A 23,844-nucleotide genomic window follows, 5' to 3' on the forward strand; every position below is an offset into this window, starting at 1 on the left:
GCCTGCCTCTGCCTCCCGAGTGCTGGGATTAAAGGCGTGCGCCACCATGCCCGGCTGGAACTTTTTCATATGTGTGTATCTAGCTGTCTGTACGTGTACATATGCATGTTTTTCATATGTGTGTATCTAGCTGTCTGTACGTGTACAAATATGTTTTTGGAGGCCAAAAGAGGGCATCAGATTCCCCTGGAACTGGATGCTGGGAAACCAAGGCCCAGTCCTGTGCAAGAGCAGGACATACTCATAACTGCTGAGATGTCTCTCCGGCCCCCATTTTAACCACATGCATCTGTCTCTTTTCCCAGAGGCAGGAGAAGCCTAGGGTTCTGATATTTTACTGTGGCTTGTTGAGGAAGGAAGACAGCATCCAGCTGAAACAGCAAACTGTTCTTGTAGTTCAGCAGTTCTCAACCTGTGGGTCTCCACCCCCAGAAGACCATCAGGAAACACAGATATTTACACTATGATTCAGAATAGTAGCAAAATTACAGTCATGAAGTAGCAATGAAAATAATGTTATGGCTGGGGGTCACCACAGCCTGAGGAACTGTATTAAAGGGTCGCAGCATCAGGAAGGCCAAGACTACTCTCCTAGTTACCAGCTTCTATGTCTGTCTGTGTTGTCATTGCTGTTTTGTCTGGTTTGAAGCAAGATTCTTACTGTATAACCTCTCCTGACTTGGAACCTAATACCGTGTAGCCCAGGCTAGCCTTGAACAGTTTTCTTGCCTCTACCACCTGGTGCTAGGATTACATGTATTCTTCACCTGTCTGGCCACCAAACCACATCTCTGTGGCCAAGGCCCAGCATATAGTAGATACAGAAAATCTCCACCATACAAGCAGCCCTGTTCGTTGCTGCCATGAGAGCCCAGAAGTAAGCCTGACTGGCATTCAGGGTGTGCTCAGAGTTGCAGACCTGCACATCTGATGTCTGACCCTGGCTCTCACACTGGACATTTTTTCCCTGCTTCTTAGATTGAAGGCCGAATCACAGAAACTCCCAAGGCAACTCCAGATCCCCCTAACCCCTCAGGCCAGTGCCCCATCTGCCGCTGGAACCTGAAGCACAAATATACCTATGAGGTAAGTGTGGCTGTAAAGACCATCCCCTGCATGCTTTGGGGTCTGGAGCCTCTTACCTTGAGCACTGTCCTCCCTATATATAGTGACAGCTGCATTCTACAAGGATATCAGAGGCAGCACTTTGTCCAGTAGCTGTCAACCCTGGTTGTGTGGTAGCTTGAAATACTGGGCTGAGGGCTGGAGAGATGGCTCAGTGGTTAAGTGCACTGGCTGCTCTTCCAGAGGACAAGATTTCAGTTCTGAACATGAACAAGTGTGGGTAAGAGCTATATAGATCAAGTTCCGAAGAATCCATTACCCTCTTCTGGCCTCCACAGGTGTCGCATGTACACGGTGCTCACACATACATGCAGCCAAAACACCTGTATGCATAAAATATGGTGCTGGAGTGATGGCTTACAATCAAGAGCATTTGTCTCTCTTACAAAGGACTTTAGTTCAGTTTCTAGCCTCCCACGTGATAGCTCACAACCACCCAGTTCTACTCCAGTTCTAGAGTAGCCAGTGTGCCTTTGTCCCCCAGGGTACTGAGGAGCATGCGACTCGAATCTACACAGAGAGGAAAACCACTCGGCCTCAGACAGACCCAATCAGCAGTCCTCACGGGGTTTTGGGGCTATGGGGCTGGAAGCCACTGACTGCATCTGTAGCCTTGTTTGGAATGGCACGGGTAGTTCTCACGGGGATGGAATCAGGTCTGAGTTTGGCTCTCCTCCCTTTAGGTAATGAGGTGGTTCACAGTGTGATCTGCAGACACACTCTAGTCTCCACCGTGGAGCTCCAGACTCCACACCACTTAGTTCTCACCACCCATCCCACCCCCCTCTCTCTGAGGAGTGTGTGTCCCTGTGAGGGCACAGATGCCACGGCACAGGCATGGGGGTTCAGTTCTCTCCTTCCTGTGTGTGTGAGGATGGAACTTAGACAGTCAGGCATGGCGGCAAGGACGTTTACTGGCTGAGCCATTTACTGGCCCTTAGACTTCTGATTAACCCCATGAAGGAGAGACTTCCTCTTCCTTGCTTTGCAGTAAGGGACTCTCAAGTATGAAGAAGTTAATGAATGTGCTGCAGTCACCCAGCACTAAGTATCAGAGCTGGGCTTTAAATCCGAGGTGCCCGGTAGAGTCCATGTGCTAACTGCTACCCTGCAGAAGATAAGACCTGGCCCTGGACTCCCCACACTTGTTCTCGAGAGCGCTCACTGGTGACATAAACACTCTATTTTGGGGTTTCAGGTGATTCAGGCTCTGGGCCAGTTTGACCTGTGTTGTCCCAGTTCCCCCTTTAAGGCACAGGATGACTAAGGGCAAAGATCCTGGTCAGGTGATAAGACCAGGAAGATCTGGACAGAGTGACCCAACTAACCCCCTGGGCGGGGAACCTTGGCTTCAGTCCACCCCCAGACTCTCCCCTGCCCCGGGCCCTCTCAAGTGCCGAGAGCGTGCAGCAAAAGGCTGAGACCAGAACTGCTTCCCATGGATGTCAGTGAATACACAGGCATGCCGGTAATCTCAGCTGCAAATGGGGGGAAGGCTATGCCCACACCTGCCCAGACACCCGGGCACTCTGCTGCTGGCCGTTTCCAGGAAATTGAGTTGGCCCTGTTTTTCCAGGAGAAGAAATCTAATTCTTTCCGAGGTAAAGGCTAAAGTTGTTTTCCCTTTTCCCCTTTCCACTAGGAGCACTACTGGCCCAGGCTGTGTGCAACTGTTGGCTGGCTTGGCAGCCTGCAGTACAGTCTGAGGGTACAAGCTAGCGTGTTAGCTGTGGCTTAGTGCAAGTCTTACTACCTGCTTCTGATGAGTGTAGGGCTGAGAGTTCCGGGCCCGGCTCCCCAGGAGCTGTTTAGTGATTAAAACAGATTTGCAGTTGTACAGCAACAGCAGCCAGGACAGCAGACTACCAAACAGCCAGTGATTGCGGAGGCTGACATTGGGCCCTTGCAAGGGCAAGTATTAACCCTTTGAGCCATTTGTGGTAGAAAAGAGAGTTTGTCCTTTTTGCTAGACTTATCCCACATAGTTTGTTAGGTGTGGGGTGCTACAGGGAAGCCTAAGGACCCCTTCCCTGCAGGATAACAGGAAACATGGACTGAACCTCACATCTGGCTCCCTCCCTCCCCGCTCTAGTACCTGAGCAGGAACAGCTGTCTCTGCACTCCACCTGCACCATCTCCATTATGGGACTGAGATAAAGCAGGCATTCCTCTCATGGAAAGACTTTACATGTCCCATCTCAGCAGAGAATGGCCACCAGGCATCTTACTACCAAGAAAGACTGGTGGTAAAACGCTCACTACAGCATTTTTGGTCTCATCTGATGGTGTCAGAACATTTTGGGGATGGCACTGGGAGCCCTGTGGAGCCCACGGAGCTTGGGGTCCAGGTTCCTAGCATGCAAGCAAGCCCAGCTGACCCACATTCCTATCCTCGGTTTTCACTAGGATGTGTTGCTGCTCAGTCAGTTCATCCGGCCGTATGGAGGCATGCTGCCCAGGCGGGTCACAGGCTTGTGCCGGGAAGAACACCGAAAAATCGAGGAGTGCGTGAAGATGGCTCATCGAGCAGGTCACAGTACCCAAGACTCAGAGGGGTGGTGGGGACTCCAGTTCCTCTTCCCAGCCAGCTGTCACAGCTAGAGAGGGGGTGAGCGCACTCGCTTGTGCGCACACACAGCCACACACACCCTCCTCCCCACTCTCATGGTCTTTACCCCTGGCCCTTTCAGAGCTGTGAAGACTGACCCCTCATGTGTTCTTCCTTCCACACAGGTCTGTTACCAAATCACAGACCACAGCTTCCAGAAGGATGCTTACCAAAGGATAAACCCAAGCTCAACCGGTAAGAAGTCATGCCTACAGTTAACCCAAGCTTTCCAGGGCCTATGGATCTCATTGTGTTCTAGGGGAGCTTGTCCCATGGGTCTCACAGCAGCCTGAGAGAGCTGGAATGTTGCTTGGCTGCGCCATTCCCAGCCACCACACACCTGCACCTTTCCTGCATGGCTGTACTGTATGATGTTTGCCACCGTCCTGGCCCAGCTCCCTTCTCCTTCTGTCCTAGAGGGCCTTGACACAGGGGCAAGGAAGCTGCTGGTGGGCCTTAGACTGTGTCAATCACTGTTGATGATATCACACTGCACTGGCTGCTATGGGGAAGTCTGAGCATTTCTACAAACTTAGATGTCCCAGCTCTCCAGCACTGGGGTCATTACAGGGCAGAACAAGGCCTTAGCCATGGGAGGACTGTCTGGGATAGGGTGACATACACAGCGTTGCATCAAAGCAGCCTGCATAGTCAGTCACTAGTGCCCCTTGCAGTCATGCAGTTAACAGCCCACATAACTGCCATGCCACCGAGTTATCCTGAGGCCTTAGGAGGACAGATTCAAGTCAGCCCTCCAGCACCAGCAGGCTAGGCAGGCCCCTCCAGTGAGAGCAGATTCTCACCTAACTCAGACAGCTGTCCTATTGCAGGTTTCCCTCTCCCTGACATAGGCCTCACAGGCAGTTAGATCTATAACAGCCCCCTGTTCAGCAAAGGGTCTTTAGAATTGATTTTGCGGTTCTTATGCCCTTGACCAGCAGCTCCTCTCGCCTCCAGTGTGTCAAGCTGCCTCTGGTGATAGTGAGGAAGAGACACTCTGCAGGAAGACTGAGGCAGAGCAAGACTCCCCAGCTCCAACAGACCTGTGCAGAGATCCTTGCCACAGCCTAGGTGGAGGCTGGCAGACCCGGTTGCTAAGCAGAGAGTGTAGGATAGGGTAATATAGGCTTGTGTCTTTGTGCCTTGCCTCCCTCATCCCTAGATACTGAGCCCAAGCTGAGCTGGGCTAGGCTATCTGCCAGCAGCCCCAAGGAGTAGGGCATGCTCTGCTTCATTTGGGGTTGAGCCCACCCCCAGCCCTGGCTTTTTAAGAGACAGCAGCAAGCCGGAGGCCATAATCCATCCTGCCCTCGGGCCTTTGAAGCCAGGCCAGGCTCCCTCCCTTACATCCGGTGTCCTTTAGTGTGACACAGGATTGATGATGTGTGGGGGCTCTTGAGTTGCAAAAGGCCATCCTGGGGGAAGGGAAGGCCTGGCTCAGGAGGTACTGATCTCTGTACGCTGTGATTACACCCAAAGGTCCCTGACTGCACTCAGGGGCCCTGCTCACTCCTCTGTGTCCTCAGCACCCTGGTACAGCATTGTCTTCTCCAGCAGAGGGGATAGTACCCCTCTCCTCTCCTGTGCTTAGCACACAGGTGTCCAGGCCAGGCTCTGCTCAGGAGAGGGAGGAAGGGGCTGCTTTAGGAAAGCCTGAGTTCTCACTAGAGCTGAGGTGCCCCCAGCCTACGCCAGTTAGCTAGCTGCTCCATGTGGCACAGATGCAGCCACGGCTCACTGAAGGAGAGCTGAGAAGGAAAACTCTGGAGATGCTGCACAGTCGGGCTCTTCTCAAGTCCGGGAGTCCTGATGAACACCTATTCCATGGGCCTGTATATGAACCCCATCTTCACCTCTCCCTCTGGGGGCTACGAGAGGCCAGTGAAGGGGCCAGCTGAAGGTGACGGAACTTATGCTGGGCTAACCTGTTGTCTTAAAACAACTGACCATAGAAACAGCAGCCCCTGTGCAGGCGGTACCCCAGTGCAGTGTTCGTGGGTCCAGCCAACTAGGACAGGCCTCATCTTCCTACCTCCTGTGCACAGCACACACCTCTGCCTAGGTCAGATGCAGGACGGACCTCCCGCAGCTTTCCCTCTGCATGAGGCTCACAGCTCAAGGTCCAAAGAACCGTGATAGAAAGGCGTGAATCAGCAGTCCTCTGTCAGCCAGAAGATGTCAGCCAAAAAATAAATTTTAATTTCTGCCAGGAATACTAGTTTTTAAAGTAAAACTTGAGGGCCTCTAGAGGCAGCCAGGGCAAGCCTCAACCTCACATAGAAGAACACAGGAGGACCTGGCCTTTGTGGCTGAACTCTTGAGCATGAAGGATGGGCCTTCCTGATCAGAGCCAGGTTTCATCATGAACAGAGTAAACCCCAGTCTTGGTGCTCTGACCCACTCTTCCAGGAACAGTCAGAGCCTAGGCCTCCCCAGAGGAGGCCAGAGGGCCATGGGTGGCCGCCATCTTCCCCGGCCCCTCCCACTTACAGAAACCTGCTGGAACACAGCACTGCTGTGTTCATCCCTTGCTTCCTATGGGGTGAGGGATGGGGTCCTGCAACGATTGAGGTGCCCTGGGAAGTCCCCTGGAGGCTAGGAGGTCTAAAGGAGCCAAGTGGGATGAGTGCAGGCCTTCTCCAGCCTTCTGTCACATTCCTGTCTCCAGCGTCAGGCCAGAGACCTGCTGTCCAAGCAGGATTCTTCTCTGCCGTCTGCCTGCAATGTGGATGCACACTGACAACTCTTTTGGTTTTTCGAGACAGGGTTTCTCTGTGTAGCCCGGGTTGTCCTGGAACTCACTTTGTAGACCAGGCTGGCCTCGAACTCAGAAATCCGCCTGCCTCTGCCTCCCAAGTGCTGGGATTAAAGGCGTGCGCCACCACGCCCGGCCACACTGACAACTCTTAAAGGTCAAGGGAATGGGCCTGGGCTGCCAGACTCTGCCTCAGTCCTGAGTACACACACACTTGTAGCCTCAAGAGCCCAGCCCATCTGTTTACAAAACAGCAGTCCCCTCCCCCCAAAATGCTTTACCTTTTGAGAAAGGAAAACTGGTGAGGGAGGCTAGGCTGCCCTGTGCAGCACAGCCCCAGGGGGCAGTGTCCGGCTCTTCCTGCCCCAGCAGGCAACCTCTTGTGTTCCCTCTACAGCTATCTGACTCGCTGGGCTCCCAAGTCCGTCAAGCCCATCTATAAAAAAGGCCACCGTTGGAACAAGGTGGGTATGGCTGTGGGGTCACCACTCCTGAAAGACAATGTCTGCTACTCCAGACGGCCTCTGAAGATGATGCATTAGTGGGAGCTGGACTTCTGAAGAGCTGACTAGAACCTTCTAGAAGATGCACTTGCTCCTCCCACCAGAACCACTGTCCTGCACAACAGCACAGAGAACTAACTTCTGTGCCTTGGATTTGCCCGGCTGCACTGTTGGGAGTCAAGGGCAGCCAGGAGCTGGATCTCCCGGCCACTGTGGTCTTCTGCCTGGCTGGGGCTGAGGTTGGAGCAGGGACAGGAGCCTTACCCAAGGGAATGTAATAAAGCAGGCTCTTGGCTTCCCCGTGTGGTCAGTGCTTAGAAATGTGGGGCCTGTGCATAGTAGGGAACTGCCTAATGGGCCCTGTCAGTGGACCTGGGGCAGGTCCATGTGCCACATCGTCTGCTGACGGGCACCACACTGCAGTGAGTACCTAGTGACTGTCAGTTACTAGCAGCTTTCAGTTGAATCCAGGAACTTGAGTGGGCCCCTAACCGCCCCTTCCCACCATCTCCACCCATCCACACTTGATGCCTCCTCCTTCATTAGCTCATCCCAGGCCTCTGCCTCTTGGTTCAGAACTATGTTTTCTGGCCTTTCATAGCCAGGTGACTAGATTGCCAGAGGGACAAAATGACAACAATCAAGACAGAACAAAAAGGCCCAACAGTTGAACTTTTTTATGAAAGAGTGTTTCGACCCCACATAAATATCCAGCCTGCCTTCCTACAGCATGAAGGGCAAGTCCATGTTCTTCTCGCCTGTGCCTACGTAGATGTAGCCATAGTTCTTGGTGCGAGGAGCGTGGTAGAAGGTGAGGCCTGGCCAGAGCAGGCTACGCAGCACCACCAGTGCATTGCCCCTTTCCATCTGGATGCTCCAAGACCCTGGATGGGAGGGACAGTTGAGGTGCCACTGAGAAAGTTGCTGTGCTCCTGATGGCCACAGCCACTTGCTCATGACACAGGGAAGGGAGCAAGTGTAGAGGTGACTTCAGGGACCCACAGATGGTGTGGCTTCCTTTCCTTGCTTCAGGGTAAATCACTGACCTTGGGCCTCTGCCCTAAGATCGATGAGACAACCAGGGGCTCAAGCTGAAGTCAGGCCATTTCAGGCCTCCACCTCAGTGGTCTGCCCAACTGCTGATGGGTGGAGTCATGCCTGGTAGGAGGAGACCTCGGCTGCTGAGTCTGCCCCATGCTACTCAAGACGCCAGGCAGCTCAGACCAGGCTAGGCTGTGCAGCCAGGATGACTTGGCTGGAAGGGCCTGATCCAGCTCCAAGGGAGGGAGCCGCTGTGTGGGAGGAAGGAGCCTGGGAAAATCGCCTCTGGATGCAGATCTGGGCTTCTATTCCCCTGCGCACAGAGGCCTCTCCCCCAAACCAGCCACAGCCCTGCTCTGGGCCCTGCCAGGAAGGCAAATAACTTTTGAAGGTTTTGGTACAGGACCAACCAGTTATGCTCAGAGGGCTGATCTGGAGCCTTCATCAGTTGCCAGCTCAGCCCCGGTGCTGGCTCCCACCACTCGAGCTTCCCGCAGCCTACCTCCAACCATGGCCCACCCTGGTCACTCCACACCCAGCAGCCTCACGATTCAGTCAGTTTCCACCCTCCAGAGGCCACCCTGCATCAGAGAAGCCTATCCCCGTATAGCTAGCTGCCTGCCCAGGTCAAAACCAGAGCTTTCTGGAAGCATGGAGGTCCTCTGCCCCTGGTCCTGACTGAGCCATGCACAGAACAATGGAGTGAAAGCCACACCATGGGCCTATCACTTGCTCTAGGCCCCAGTGCCACCGTCAAGGAATCAGAACATCAAGTGAAACAGGCCCTGGTTGGTATGACACCTAGCCAACAGCTGTTCTTTGGGCACCTGAGAACCCTGGTGGCTTTCTTGGTCACAAGTCTCCAGGAAACATTGCTTGAGGGGAGACAAGGATAGAATGTTACAGAACAGTGTCCCCAGGCCCTGTGTTTTATCCTTGGCAACAAAAAGACCCAGAAATATACAGTTCTCTAGCCTTAAGTCCCATTACTGGGGCCCAGAACATCATTTGGACAGCTTTCTACAGAGACCTAATCCCTCATTGCCCTTGGAGCCCACAGCTACACAGCCTCTGAGATAAGCAAGACGAAGCTCTGATTGCCCACCCAGGGAGGCTGGCTTGCAGCATCCCTCCCTCAGGCGCTAGCCTGGAGAAAACAGCCTCGGGTCTATCCCTAACCCCACTGTATCCGGATATCTATCTATTCAACCAACAGCATGGTGGCATGGGGCCCCTCAGACCAGCATGTCTGCTCACCTCTTGCTTCAAGGAGATGGGAAGCAGAGGCTGAAATGAGTAGCCCAAGCCCAGCAACATGGGTAAACTGTGAGGAAGTTAAAAAAAAAAAATACAAATACAGATGCCAATGAGGGCGGGACCAAGCAAGCCAAAGGGTGCTGAGTTGCAGCATGCCAGGGGCCAGCCTCTCTGCCTTTCCATGCATCCCCAGCATCATGTCCTTGTCCTCTCAACCTCCCTGATTCAGTCAGCTCATTATCTCGAACACACACCATGCTCCACTCCATTTTCTCTCTCCCCCCACCTTCTGTGTGTGTGTGTGTGTGTGAGTGTGAGCAGACACTCAGTGTGTACCTGTCACCTTCACCTCTATCTCAACTGTAAATATGGAAAAACCAGACCCAGACAACTGTGGTAGTAGCCCTTTGAAGAACTGATCCGGTGGATCAGTTCACAGCCCCAGGTCTCCTCAGACCTGGCTTCCTCTCCAGAGGACCTGTGTTGAGACTGGGGAGAAGATCCAGCCTGGAACTCAGCAGTGAGCCTCTGCAGTTAGCAGGAGGTCTTCCTGGGATTCCCAATGCCAGGGTGGGGGCCTAGGCTGGGATGGACTTCGTTCTCCTGCCTCGCAGGAAGAAAGGCTAATGCCAGGGGGAGTAAGGGTCAGGCTCAGGTCAAGCTGTCGAGAGGGCAGCAGGTAGCCTACGTCTCAACCCCTAAACGTCATCCCACTAAGCAATGGCCAGGAAGGCCTGGGTAGATGGCTCAAAGCTAGGAGCATGGCTGTTCTTTTAGAGGACTCAGATTTGACTCCCAGCACCTACGTGATGGCTAATAACCATCTAACATCAGCGCCATGGTGGCCTCCATAGGCACCAGGCATATGTGTAGTACACAGATATACATGCAAACAAAATACCCATACACATAAAATGAAATTTAAAAAAAAAAAATGGCTGCAAGTTCCTGAAAGCCACCATTCTCTTTACCACAAGGTAGTCAACCCTCTCAGAGTGGGGACAGAGGAAAAGGACACCCCTGGTGTCAGCCTCCAATATAAGTAAGCAATGGGATAGGGGCAGGGTCCCCTGATCGCTTCTAAAAGACGTAGGAGCCATCTTCACACACCCCCATAAAGCTGATACCACACTGCCCATTCTCTTCAGGCTCCCTGTCCTCACTAACCACTAGCAGCTTTTAAAGGTCAATTTCTTGGCTGCAGGACTCTTGCTGCCCTCTGCTGCCCAAACTGGGCACTGCACTGAGTACTCTTTGTTGGGACCCCGGCCACCTGCTGCCTCTGCTGCCTACTCTGTGCGCACCCCCACCCCATCCTACCCTCCAACATCTTCCAGTATAACTTCTGTTTTTCAGCTTCTCCTGGTTGCGCTCAAACCTTCCTGACACAAGAGCGTTGTCTTTCTCATTCCAAGGGCACCAAAAGAGCTTGGCACGCAGCAGCTGCTCCATGCTCTGCTGACAGAGCGAAAGGTTAAGGAGTATTGAATGGCAGAGTCCAGGTGAGGAAGCTGGCTGCCCTGCGTACTGCTCCACCTGTCTTCCGGTGCAAGCCCACAGTCAGGGAAGTCTTAGCACTCATCAGGAGGAGGATCTTGCCAGGAATCCATCCCTACAAAACTTTCCATCCCAGGATCACACAGCAGCTCACTGCCAAGATATTAGCCTCAGGCAATATCCCTCTCCGTTCTGTTCTCTTCCACTCGGAGAGAAGCTGGGCTTATCTCTGTGGGCACAGGGAACAGAGACCCCAGGACAAGGCCCACTTCATACCTGCTCAGAGGAGACCTGAGCCATCTTGAATGACTGCTTCAGACTCAGAAAACAATGTTCCTTCCTAAGTAGAAAGAGCTAAAGATCTACAGACTCCACCCCTCTAGCCAGGCATGGTATCCAAGGGTTCTAGTCCTGACTCTGCACAGGTCATCACTGCATCTGCTAGGCAGGAGAGCCACCCAGCGGCTCATTCAGCTCTCACTAGAAGAGTCTGGAAGGAAACCAGAGTGTGTCTGATAAGGAGAGCCATCCCAGCCTAGTCATTCTCCTTCTGTTGCCAACTAGTCCCAGAAGCCACCCCCCTATCACTGTAAGCCCACACTCAAGGTGACTTGGCTCAGGTGCTCCATGTGGTGGAACCAGCTGCTCAGAACCATCGTCCCTGACACTGTGAGTCGCCCTAAGACAGGAACCTGCAGGTTTGCTTGTCCCTTCCCTGTCCACCTGTGAACACTGCCTTCTGATCACGGGCCATCCCTTAAGCCTCCTCAGCTCTTCCCACCAAAGCTTGTCAGGAACCTGGAAATTATATACATACATACATACATACATACATACATACATACATACATATAAAATCCATTTTTTGGCTGAGTGGATGGCATGTCTCTTTAATTCCAGCACTTGAAAAGCAGAGGCGGGTGGATCTCTGCAAATTTGAGGCCAGCCTGGTCTACAGAGTGAGTTCCAGGACAGCTAGGGCTATACAAAGAAACTCTGTCTCAAATTTAATAATAATAATAATAATGTTTCATATAGCTCAGCTGATCTAGAATTTACTATGTAGCCAAGGATGACATTAAACTTCTGATCCTCCTGCTACATAATGACGAGGAGGAGGGCTGGTACCAAAGTGGGTTGGATATCAGCAAATAGAGAGTTATGTCATCAAAGGATATAGGAAATAGAATGATGATAGAAAGGAGAAATAAACCTAAAAAGTCTAATGTAAAACATGGTAACTGTAGTTTATGATGAATATATACGGATGCAGATATATATGGATTTGGACATACAAATGCAGATATATTTGAGATAGGGTTGTGCACTGAAGTCCAGGCATCTGAGTCCTGGGATCACAGGTCTGCACCACCACAGACTTTCCTGGAAAGTGCAAGAGCAGACAAGTGTGCTCCTTGGGGGAAAAAAGCTTCCTGAGCTGACTGAACTGTTAGCCTGAACTGCTCAGGTAGCTTATGAAGTGTGTATATATATATATATATATATATATATATATATATACTTTAAAATATGGTGTTCATGATAAATATAGCTTTACCCATTAAAGAAAATAAAAAGATTTTTAACTCTTTTTATAAGGTGGCTTATCCGTTAAGGTATTTCCAGCCAAGCCTGACCATCTGAGTTCGATCCCTGGAGCCCACAGAGTGGAGGAGAGAACCAACTACTCCACGAGTTGTGCTCTGACCTCCACATGCGGTATGGCATGCACACACAAACAAATCCATCAAAAAATTTTGACTTGCCAGGCAGTGGTGGCACACGCCTTTGATCCCAGCACTTGGGAGGCAGAGGCAGGTGGATCTCTGAGTTTGAAGCTAAACTGATCTACAGAGTGAGTTCTAGGACAGCCAAGGCTACACAGAGAAACCCTGTCTGGAAAAAGCAAAACAAACAAAAACAAACAAACAAAAAAAACATTAAAAAACTGGCTGGAAAAAAAAAAAAGCTCAGAAGTGCATTAAAAATGATAACAGCAACAACTGCTAAAATCTCGAGAGACACTGTGTCACTCTACTTCCCTGCTCCCCACTTAAGACCAGGCTCTGGCTCAGCCCACCCCTCAAGAGGTCAAGAGGACACCGGTGAGCTGCCAATGCAGGCCCAGGTTCTCAGCCCCCGCTGTAGAGAAGGAAGGTGGATGGTTGATCTACTACTTTGATCTGCAGGCCAGACCTATACCCTGAAGCTAATGGCTGGTTTGTTACCTCTGGGGATGTCATATTCCAGGGAGTCCAGGAAATCCAGCGAGGGCTCCAAGTCCGACTTCTCCAGCAAGGTCTTGTTCTTCAGATCAACAGCCTCCCTGAAGTGGAAGTACGAGCTAAGCTTCCTGACCTCAGACAGGGGCAGGCCTGGGAAGATGAGGTGGATGGAGAACAGTTAACCCAAAGTCCAGGGCTCCTTCCTCCCTGCATGGCTCAGAGGGAGGAGGCTGTGCAGGGTTCTGTCCACCAGACAGATGACCCAAGCCACAAAATGGAGCTCATTTCCTTCCCCCATACTTGACCCTGACCCCTGTGAGGAGCAAGAAGGGGCCGTAGCAAGATCAGGTAACCCTGATTCAGGAAACCTCAAGTCACCATGATTGTAGACTTCCGCCCCTGCTAAGACTTTCAGCTGCATCGCTGAACTGTCAACTGGCACAACGATGACTTGCCCGGGAAAAGAGTTTGTTTGTCTGTTTGTCTATTTGTTTGTTTACTTGCTTGCTTGTTTTTTCATTATTTTTTTATATATATTTTTGAGACAGAGTCTCACTATGTAGCTCTGGCTAGTTTGAACTCACAAAGAGGTCCTCTTATTTTCTGTTTTTGTGTATTTATTCCCTAAGCCAAAGTATATATTCACTAAGAAAGAAAATACATGTTTTCGTCTCTATTCCTAAATAATAATAATAATAATAATAATTGTCAATGCCTCTGCCTTTAGAGTACAGGAAAGGTCTTAACGAAGAAGTACAGGGAGCTGGAGAGGTGGCTCAGTGGTTAAGAGTACTGACTGCTCTTTCTGAGGTCCTGAGTTCAATTCCCAGCAACCACATGGTAGCTTACAACCATCTGAAATGGGATCTGATGCCCTTTTCTAGTGTGTCTGAAGACAGCTATAGTACAGTTGTATACATAAAATAAGTAAATTTNTTTGTTTGGGTTTTTTTTTTTTTGGTTGGTTGGGTTTTTTGAGACAGGGTTTCTCTGTATAGCTCTGGCTGTCCTGGAACTCACTCTGTAGACCAGGCTGGCCTCAAACTCAGAAATCCGCCTGCCTCTGCCTCACAAGTGCTGGGATTAAAGGTGTGGGCCACCACTGCCAGCCAAATAAATATTTTAAAAAGTACAGAGAGCAGTGGTTCTCAACCTGTGGGTTGAGACCCATTGGAATCTAGCAACCCTTTCACAGGGGTTGCATATCAGATATCTTGCATATTAGATATTTATATTATGATTCACAACAGTAGCAGTAGCAAAATCACAGTTATGAAGAAGCAACAAAAATAATTTTATGGTTGAGGGTCACCACAACATGTGAAACTATATTAATGGGTTGCAGCCTGAGAGAGGTTGAGAACCACTGATCTAGAGCAAGTTAGCCAATAGGCATGTCTGTGGGGAATTATATTCATTGTTGATTGATGTGAAAAGACCCAGCCCACTGTGGGCAGTACCATTCCCCAGGCAGGAAGCCCTGAGCTGTATAAGAGTAAAGAAAGCTCCTAAGCATAAAGCAAGTGTGTGTGTGTGTGTGTGTGTGTGTGTGTGTGTGTGTGTGTGTGTGCATGTGCACACACACTCATTTCTCTGCTCTTAACTGTGATGTGCATAGCTGTTTCAAGCTCCTGCTGAGGTGGACTGTACCTTCCCCTTCATTCTACTACTTTCTGTCAGGGCACTGTTCACAGCATTGGACTGAAACTAGGCCACCAGCCACCAGCAGCTGACCAGAAGCCCCTCCTCCCTGGACCCAATCACTCTCCAAGGAGGACAGATGCCCCTGCTCTGCTCCCCCAGACATATCCAACCGAGCCTTCGACTTCATATCTCCTGCTGATAGGAGCACAGGGAGCTCACCTTCAAAGGTCCGATTGACATGGGTGACTCCAAAAGGGTTCTTGAAGAGGGCGCCTCGAGGGATAATAGCTACAGCCTTGTCAATCTGGTCAATGATGGACACCAAGCGAGTCTCTTCCTTGATCTGAACCTGAGGAGACAGAAAAAGAGCATCCTGCCAGGATACAGTGCCTGCTCCCCTGAAGTGCAACATGAAACTCTGCATGGCCAGGTCTTTTCCCCACCTGAGGGGCCTGGGACTTGGGTTGTGCTGAGTATGCATTTGTCTGTCAGTCTGTCTCTGTCTGTCTGTCTGTCTGTCTCTCTCTCTCTCTCTCTCTCTCTCTCTCTTTCTCTCTCCACCATGATGAGTTTGCTGTGTTCCCTTCCAGAGATCTGCCATTAAGTCATCATACTATCATACTTAAAGGCTTTTTTATTCTGCCTTTGAAAACATGGAGCAAGAAAACAACCATAATGAAAGCAGTCGGTAGTTCTTACCTAGCTCTTACCTAGTTCTTACCTGTATGCAATGCTCTGGGTTCAAATCCCCCACATTGCATGTGCTGGCACACACCTGTAACCTTAACACTCAGGGAAGTGGAGGCAAGAGGACCAGGAATTCAAGATGATCCTTATTTACATACAAAGCTCCAGACCACCAAGGACTACAAAAGATCCTGTCACTAAGAAAACAAGTTAGGAAAGCAGGGGTTCTGTGGGAAGAATGCTTGCTTAACTTCTACAAGGTCTGGAGTCCAATCCTCCAGACCCCATAAACCAGGTCAAGTTTGAAGTCATCCTTAGCCGCACAGCAAGTTATGGGCCAGCTTCTTGCAAGCCTGATTATCTGAACCTGGAACAAATATAAAACAGCTGGATACCTGGATACAGAGATGATGAGATGGAAGGCAAAGACAGAAGTGCCCAGTTCAAGGGACAGCTAGTCTAAATAACACAGCAACAGGAACAACAGAGACCTTGCCTTAAGGAAAAACAAATGGAAGGGGGCTGGAGAGATGGCCCAGAGGCTGAGCGCACCAGCAGGGTTACAGGCTGCTTGGGGTCTGATTCCTAGCATCTACAGCTCACAGCCACCTGTAACTATAGTCCTAGGGATCGCACAGCCTGCACGCAGGATGCAGACATTAAGGCAAAGCACTCATGTACATAAAAGAAGTAAGTTTTGCTTTTGAAAGTGCAAGGTGGGGGCTGGTGAGATGGCTCAGTGGGTAAGAGCTCTTCCAAAGGTCCGGAGTTCAAATCCCAGCAACCACATGGTGGCTCACAACCATCCGTAACGAGATCTGACTGCCTTTTCTGGAGTGTCTGAAGACAGCTACAGTGTACTTACATATAATCAATAAATAAAGCTTAAAAATAAATAAATAAATCTTTAAAAAAAAAAGAAAGTGCAAGGTATGGGAACTGACTCTCTAAAGTTATCCTCTGACCGCCATACTTATACTGTGGCACTTACTTGCCCAAACACACAGACACACTAAAAATAATACAATTTATATACATACATATATATGAAAATAATCGGGTTCACTGTACATTATTTGGATAATGTAGAAAAGCATATCAAAGGGGATTAAAACTATCCTACCCCCCAATCATTAACATATTGAGATGCTTCTTGTATTCTTTATTTTTATGCATATTTTTAATGTAAAATTGAGATCACTGTTTAGGCTTGACATCACCAAGCATTTCTCCATAAAGTTATCAAACTTAAATGGATGATATTCCATTGCAGTTCCCAACAGGGGGCAGCAGAAAGGACAAGCGAGCAAGCTGAGCTTGATAACAAGCCTGTGGACAGAGGCATCTGAACTCACAATGCCACCTAACACATGACTGGTAAGGGGAGGCAGAAACCAACATTCAGAACACACACACACACACACACATCCCAGGGGCCATGAATGCTTCCTCAGTGACTTGGCACAAGCCACCCTTACTATACAGAAAGAAAACTGGAGGCTCGGGAAAGCACATGTATCAGGTGGAAGATGTGGCTGCCCCTGAGACAACCTAGACAGACTGTTAGCATCACCCATGTTCAGATGCAAGGCTGGTGCTTTGAATTCTCCTTTGGTTTAGCTTCAGAACATGAGCTCCTTACTTGTTGACCCCAGTGGCATTTCTAGGAACTGGCCCTTTAGATAAAGTTATGCACGCGTTGGAAATGACGTCAGCCCAAGGCCACTTGGCATGACATGCTTGTCAGAGCTAAAACCTGGAAACTACTTTCCGTGAATCAGATATTGTTTAAACACAGTACATTTAAACACACTGGCACAAAGAGCCGGATGGCTGGTTGGGGTGCTGATATGGAAAGGTCTCTGGAAGATAAGTTTTCATAAAAGGGGCAATTGTGGACATCCCACACTGCCAGTTTATATTTTTAATATACTTTGTTTTATTACTTTGTACATATGTGTGTTTGCATGTATTCTATGTGCCCATAGAGGTCAGAAGAGGGTGTCATGTCGGATCCTCTGGAACCAGGGCTATAGACAGTTATGAGCCACCATGGGGACTTAGACTGAGCCAGGTCCTCTGCAAGAGCAACAAGGGCTTTGAACAACTCAGCCAACTCTACAGCCATTTTAAAATTGTGTTTAAAAGGAAACACACATAGATGCCAGGGGGTTACTTAGCATTGGTGTCTAGAAAGAGCATTCCAGTCTTCAAAATGGAGTCAGATTGTCAAGGATCGTGGGAAAATGCAGGCTGGTGATGTGACTGTGCCCTTTAAGCTCCTGGGCCAAGCCAAGGCTGCTGATGCAGTAGAAGAATCTGAACCAGGCAGGGACACACACATGCTAAGCAGTTACATAATGTCCCCTAGATCAGGCAGGGACACACACATGCTAAGCAGTTACATAATGTCCCCTAGACCAGGCAGGGACACACACATGCTTTGTTTTTTTGTTTTGTTTTGGTTTTTGTTTGTTTGTTTTTGTTTTTCAAGAAAGGGTTTCTCTGTATAGCCTTGGCTATCCTGGAACTCACTTTGTAGACCAGGCTGGCCTCGAACTCAGAAATCCGCCTGCCTCTGCCTCCCAAGTGCTGGGATTAAAGACGTGGGCCACCACCGCCCGGCTGGACACACACATGCTAAGCAGTTACATAATGTCCCCTAGAAAAGAGGAAGAAAGGAAATTTTATTGCATTTCTTTTAGTGCCTATGACTCAGGAACCATGTGGTGTATTATCTAGTAAAATTAAGATTAGTCCAAAAAGGCTGGCCAGATGGCTCTGTGGGACATGGTACTTGCCACCAAGACTAATGGCCTAAGGACCAAGCTTTAGAACTTATATGAGGAGGAGAAACTGACTCCCACAAGTTGCCCTCTGACCTCCATGGGAGAGCCTGACTCCACACAAAAAATAAATAAATGTATTTCAATGGCAGAAGACCTAGTCTTGATCCCCAGCACTGTTAAATAATAAGAAGAATAACAACAACAATTAATCATAAAAGCCAGGCAGTGGTAACTCTTGCCTTTAATTCCAGCACTTGGGAGGCAAAAGCAGGTGGATCTCTGAGTTTGAGGCCATCCTGGTCTACAGAGTGAGTTCCAAGACAACCAGGGCTAAACTGAGAAACCCTGTCTCAAAAAAAAAACCCAAATAACAATTAATAATAATGATGATGATGATAACAATAACAGTGTCCACATGTATACACACTCCCAGTCCACAGGACATAGCACAGACCCTTCTCTCCAGCCCCATGGGAAGTCAGGTTTTACAGGAGCTGCCCATCTGCTCTCTTTGCCTGTCCCTCAGGTGGTCTTAGCCACTAGCTCCAGTGTCCTCTTCACCACCTGGACGGTAAGTCATGCCATGCAGCGCCGTCAGGACTGCTACAGGTGCAGCGGCAAAGCCTCTAGCTCCCCGGGGACTCAGTGCACACCTGGGCAATGGTGATGGCCATGACACTAGATCATCGTAGTAAGACTTGCTCTTGTTTCTTCCAGGCTAGGACCATGCAGTTTGTATGTGCATGAGTGTTTGGCTTGCATGTATGTCTGTGTACTGCTTTCATGCCTGGTGCCCACAGAGGTCAAAGGAGGACACTGATCCTTTGGAACTAGAATTACAGACAATTGTAAGTTTCCATATGGGTGCTGGGAATGGAACCCAGGTCCTCTGAAAAAGCAGCCAGCGCTCTCAATCACCGAGCATCTCTCCAGCCCTGGGACACTCTCTGTTCTTGTGTTGATTTGGGGTTGGCTTGTGGGGCTGGGGGGACGCTAGGGTTTTGTCTACCATCCTCACACACTCCCCCATTGACCCTCAGCCATGACTGACATTTGTTCAGACCCTTCCAGCACACTCCCCCGACAGCACACACCCCACCTCTGCACTTACCCCCACTCCCACCCCACAGCCCTGCACTTACACACAAACACACACATAACCCTGCAGTCACACACACATACACACACAGCCCTGCACTTACCTCCCCCCAGCCCTGCACGTACCACCACTTCTTCATCAAAGACCTTCTCTCCTTCGTTGACCTTCTGCAACTCTGTATGTTCATACTCGTGTGAAGGGTCGCCCATAAAACGACCACTCACCACAGATATCTGCATGGCCATCTCCTCTGTGGCAGGGGGCAAGAGACTCCACTCTGTGCAGTTCAGGCTGCCAACAACAGACAAACATGCTGGACTCCAGTCCCCCTTTGTGCCCTGTTCCCACCACCCTTTTTACAGGAAAACACCATCACCCCAGGATCCTCCAAGGTGTCTGTACTGGCTAGTTATGTGTCAACTTGACACGGCTGGAGTTATCACAGAGAAAGGAGCTTCAGTTGAGGAGATGCCTCCATGAGATCCAACTGTAAGGCATTTTCTCAATTAGTGATCAAGGGGGAAGGGCCCCTTGTGGTGGGACCATCTCTGGGCTGGTAGTCTTGGTTCTATAAGAGAGCATGCTGAGCAAACCAGGGGAAGCAAGCCAGTAAAGAACATTCCTCCATGGCCTCTGCATCAGCTTCTGCTTTCTGACATGCTTGAGTTCCAGTCCTGACTTCCTTTGGTGATGAACAGCAGTATGGAAGTGTAAGCCGAATAAACCCTTTTCTCCCCAACTTGCTTCTTGGTCATGATGTTTGTGCAGGAATAGAAACCTTGACTCAGACAGTGTCCATGGGACAGCCCACCCGAACACTTGATACGCAGTCCGTTTGGTGTATTTCCCACTCTCCAACTATTCTATTTTTGGGAGCTGGAGAAATAGCAGTTAGAAGAACTTGCTGTTCTCCCAGGGGACCCAGGTTTGGTTCCCTAGCACCCAAATGGTGGCTCACAGCTGTCTGTAACTTCAGTTGCAGAAGATCTGATGCCCTCTTCTGGCCTCTGTAAACACCAGGTCCACACATGGTGTACAGGCATACATGCTGGCAGAACACCTCTAGTGGCTTGAGTATGCTTGACCCGTGGGAAGTCCTACTATTAGGACGTGTTGGAGGAAGTGCACCGCTGTGAGGGTGGGCTTTGAGGTCCTATGCTTAGGCTCTGCCCAGGATGGAAGCAAGAGAAGTTCAACAAATGCTTACAGAAACAAGTCTCCTTATCTTGAGCCCAAATGTGGATTCCCAAACTGTACTTTATATGCCTGGTTATGCTTTGCCCTCAGGCACTCCATACCAGTTACTCTGCCTGTTGTTAGGTCAGGTTTGTCTCTTTGCCTGTGAGTGGTTTTGTTATTTGATATAGGGTCTCTCACTGTAGCCAAGGCTGACCTTGAAATCCTTCTGTCTCAACAGCTCAAGTGCTGGGATTACCGGCCTGAGCCGGTTCCTGCTGCCCTGATTCTCAGTTGTAAGTGGTGACAACACTTAGCTGACCCTTTGGCTTGGACCAGCCTCGAACTCTCCACCACCTCCGTCTAGCCTGTCAGTCTCTCTCCTAAATCTCCCCCACCACCTCCATTCCCTCAGCCAGTTTCCCCTTCCAGACCCTTGCCTCTGGACACTACAAAGACCTCTGAGTGCCCATCCCACCATACTTCCAGATCATCTGCCCACTCAGATATGACCCCACAGGTGTTCCTTGGTGGCCTACGGACAAAGCTCAAACTCTTGACTTCTCCCAGTCGATGGTTGCTGCCTCTGTCCAGTGTACTTCCTGTCTCTTCCCTAACCATGGAAAGCCTTCAGCCAGTACAGGAAGGTTTCTCCAGCTCGCGGCTGTGGGGAAGTGCCCACCTTTCAGAACCCGGGGCAGCTGCTCTCTGATCGAGCTTAGCTCTTCTCCAAAAGCCCGGGACTCTTGGCATCGCTTTAAGATACCTTAGTTCTAGCAATTTTTTTTTTGAGACAGGGTCTTTACTTATTTTTATGTGTATGAGTATTTTACCTATATGTACACGCACCTGATGTGTACAGTGTCCCAAGAAGTCCCCTAGGACTGGAGTTATAGGTAGTTCTGAATCCGTGTATGTGCTACGGATTGAATCCCAGTTGTTCGGAAGAGTACCCAGTGCTCTTAAGTTTTAAGCCATGTCTCCAGCCCCCAAATTCCCAGAGGGGCTTCAAACCCCCTGTGTATTTGAGACTGACCTTGAACCTCTGATCCTCCTTCAATACTGGTTTGATGCATAGGTAGATAAAAGAAGTCCCCGGATACCTCCTGCTTGGATGCTTTAATAGCATGATAGGCTCCCCTAGCATCCTAGGAAACTCCGAAAGATGTTGGGAGGCTTACACTGCAGAATTGCTCCCAGCTCTTTCCCCATTTTACAAGTCTTGCACTTCCAAGAAAGAGCACCTCCCACTGCAGAGCCTACACTCCCCAGAGAGACGTTTCTAAACAGCTTCAGTACAAATCTCAGAGCGTCTGACTTCTCCAAGCCAAATCCAGTCCACAGCTAGAACCTGAATTCTACACCAGTTGCCATCTCCAGGACTTCTACACTCTGTGCCCGCTCAGTTTATTTAGCCTTCTGTCTCTAACGAATCCATCTAGACCAGTTTCCCATGCAACTCCAGGCTGACAATGCTGCCTCCTTGGACCCTGCCCAGGCCACTTTCCCACCCTGTCAGGATCCACAGGACCCTCACAGTTCCATGACATCTCAGTCCTCAAGCTCATTTCCCTCCTCAAGCCCCACCCACAGGTGCTTCCTGCGTAGGTTCTGGGCGCACCCACCTTCCCCAGTTGGAGTTGCACCCGACACCCTTCGGGATCCTCCTGCAGCCTTATCTGCCAGAGTCGCCTCACCTGTAGAGCGTCTTGCGTGGTGCGAGCTGGTCCTCACTCAAGCCCTGTGCGATGTAGTAATCCGCCACAAGACCGAGGATGCGGCCCCAGAAAAGGACCCTCGCGAAGCGGTAATCGCGCTTCACCAGCATAAGGGACGTGAGCAGTGAGGCCCGACGGTCAGGGCTGAGTCCCTGCCCACTGCCAGACGCTAACTCCAGAGACAACAAGAGGCTGTCGGCGTCCATCAGGCCAGCCGTTCTCCTCCAAGCTAGTCTGGCGGGTAGAAGCTGTCTCCATGGAGACCCTGAGCCCCACCCCTTAAGCTAGCAGGAAACAAAATACCACCCACCGGACCGCCCATCTCGCCAAACCCGCCCTTTCCGGGGGCCATGGACTTTCACAGTACAGTGTAGACTCATGTATTCTGTTATCCCAGCGCGGCTTCCCCCTATGTGCACTCCACATTACATACTCCATTTTTGCCCATACGGACTTGGGAAGAAACCCAATACAAAGCCACAAGGCCACTAGCTGTATTATTTCAACCTGGGCATATCACTTCTTGGCCTGAGAATTTTATAAAGAATCTGATACCTTGACTCTAAAAGCAGTTTCTGACACCTAAACCCACCCCTCCAGTTTTCACGTGAGAGCTCTTTGTTTACTGCCAGGACTAGTCTGACAAATCGGGGAAATCCTTGGAAAAGAATGTAAAGGGTGACAGTTTCCCAGGGGTGGTGGCCCACACACACCTTTAATACCAGCCCTCAGGAGGAAGAACTCGAGTTCAGGGCCAACCTGGTCTACATAACAAGGTCGCAGCTAGCCACACGATTGAAGTGTGTAGAGATACGTAGTCTCTTTAAGAAAAAAAAAAAAAAAAAGCCACTTACAGACTACACGTGTGTCAGCTACATAACTTTGGGCTCCACAGCTGTTCAGACCCAAACAGAGGATCAGCTCTGTATTCCCTAGGCTAGCCTAACTCAGGCTAGTTTAACCACTGCTACTTCACATCCACTTCTGGAGTCTCCAAAGTCAAAATCAACGGGGTCCTCTGAAGGCTTGTTTCAGGCCTTGTCAATGACTGATCTTATTTCTGGATTCCTTTGTGGAAGACTCATGAAGTCAACATGCCCTGGGCCTCCAAGCCAAGCCCAGGGAGAAATAAGTGTCTAATTTGCTCAGATAATTACTTTGTTTTGATTGCCTGGATATTGTTCATCGAGGCTTTTTTAATGGGCATTAGAGAGCTGACCTGGCTGGTCATTTCAAAGTTAACTTATGGCCCCCACTCACACATCAGGTCCTGCCCTCCACCATCGTGCCCTGCTTTGGCAATATGGCTTAATTCTTCTGTAAAGCAATATCAGACACAAAAACAGCCAACAGTTTGGCTGACAGGATACACTTCAGGGGATGTCACACAGAACAAAGCCCAAACATCTTGTGTTCCCCTCTACTGGATTTACCCGTCAGGAATGGGTTCACATCAGTATTGAGAATCTAAAGAAGGCCTTCTCGGGGCTGGCGAGATGGCTCAGTGGTTAAGAGCGCCGACTGCTCTTCCGAAGGTCCCGAGTTCAAATCCCAGCAACCACATGGTGGCTCACAACCATCCATAATGAAATCTGATGCCCTCTTCTGGAGTGTCTGAAGACAGCTACAGTGTACTTACATATAATAAATAAATAAATCAAAAAAAAAAAATTCCTCAAAGGACTCCAGGGTTTAAACTGAAATAAAAAAAAAAAAAAAA

The 23,844-nt window shown here is 49.9% G+C and overlaps 2 protein-coding genes across 2 annotated transcripts in view; one reads left to right on the top strand and one right to left on the bottom strand.

Annotated features, from left to right (window-relative positions):
• Mrps18a (mitochondrial ribosomal protein S18A) overlaps positions 1 to 7,289 on the top strand; it is a 17,355-nt gene extending 10,066 nt beyond the window's left edge. The window contains exons 3-6 of the mRNA XM_021149891.2: positions 979 to 1,086; positions 3,532 to 3,655; positions 3,859 to 3,928; positions 6,886 to 7,289. Coding sequence (XP_021005550.1) covers positions 979 to 1,086; positions 3,532 to 3,655; positions 3,859 to 3,928; positions 6,886 to 7,030 — 447 coding nt within the window. The 3' untranslated portion in view covers positions 7,031 to 7,289. The remainder of the gene's footprint in view (positions 1 to 978; positions 1,087 to 3,531; positions 3,656 to 3,858; positions 3,929 to 6,885) is intronic.
• A 355-nt stretch (positions 7,290 to 7,644) lies between these two features.
• Rsph9 (radial spoke head 9 homolog) lies at positions 7,645 to 22,477 on the bottom strand. The gene is made up of 5 exons (XM_021149893.2): positions 22,104 to 22,477; positions 19,356 to 19,521; positions 14,875 to 15,004; positions 13,015 to 13,161; positions 7,645 to 7,875 (listed from the first exon to the last, which is right to left on the bottom strand). The coding sequence occupies exons 1-5, from the start codon at positions 22,328 to 22,330 to the stop codon at positions 7,715 to 7,717; spliced, it is 831 nt and encodes a 276-aa protein (XP_021005552.1). The 5' UTR covers positions 22,331 to 22,477; the 3' UTR covers positions 7,645 to 7,714.
• Between the last annotated feature and the right edge of the window lie 1,367 nt (positions 22,478 to 23,844).

This window comes from Mus caroli, chromosome 17 (assembly GCF_900094665.2).
Source record: "Mus caroli chromosome 17, CAROLI_EIJ_v1.1, whole genome shotgun sequence".
Classification (NCBI taxonomy): Eukaryota; Metazoa; Chordata; class Mammalia; order Rodentia; family Muridae; genus Mus; species Mus caroli.

Excerpts from the sequence above, each read along its gene's own strand:
- Rsph9 (XM_021149893.2), bottom strand. The coding sequence starts at position 22,330 with ATGGACGCCGACAGCCTCTTGTTGTCTCTGGAGTTAGCGTCTGGCAGT. Across the intron at positions 19,522-22,103 it reads CCACGCAAGACGCTCTACAG|CCTGAACTGCACAGAGTGGA; the intron begins GTGAGGCGACTC and ends TGTTGTTGGCAG. Across the intron at positions 7,876-13,014 it reads GGAATATGACATCCCCAGAG|GGTCTTGGAGCATCCAGATG; the intron begins GTAACAAACCAG and ends CCTCCCATCCAG.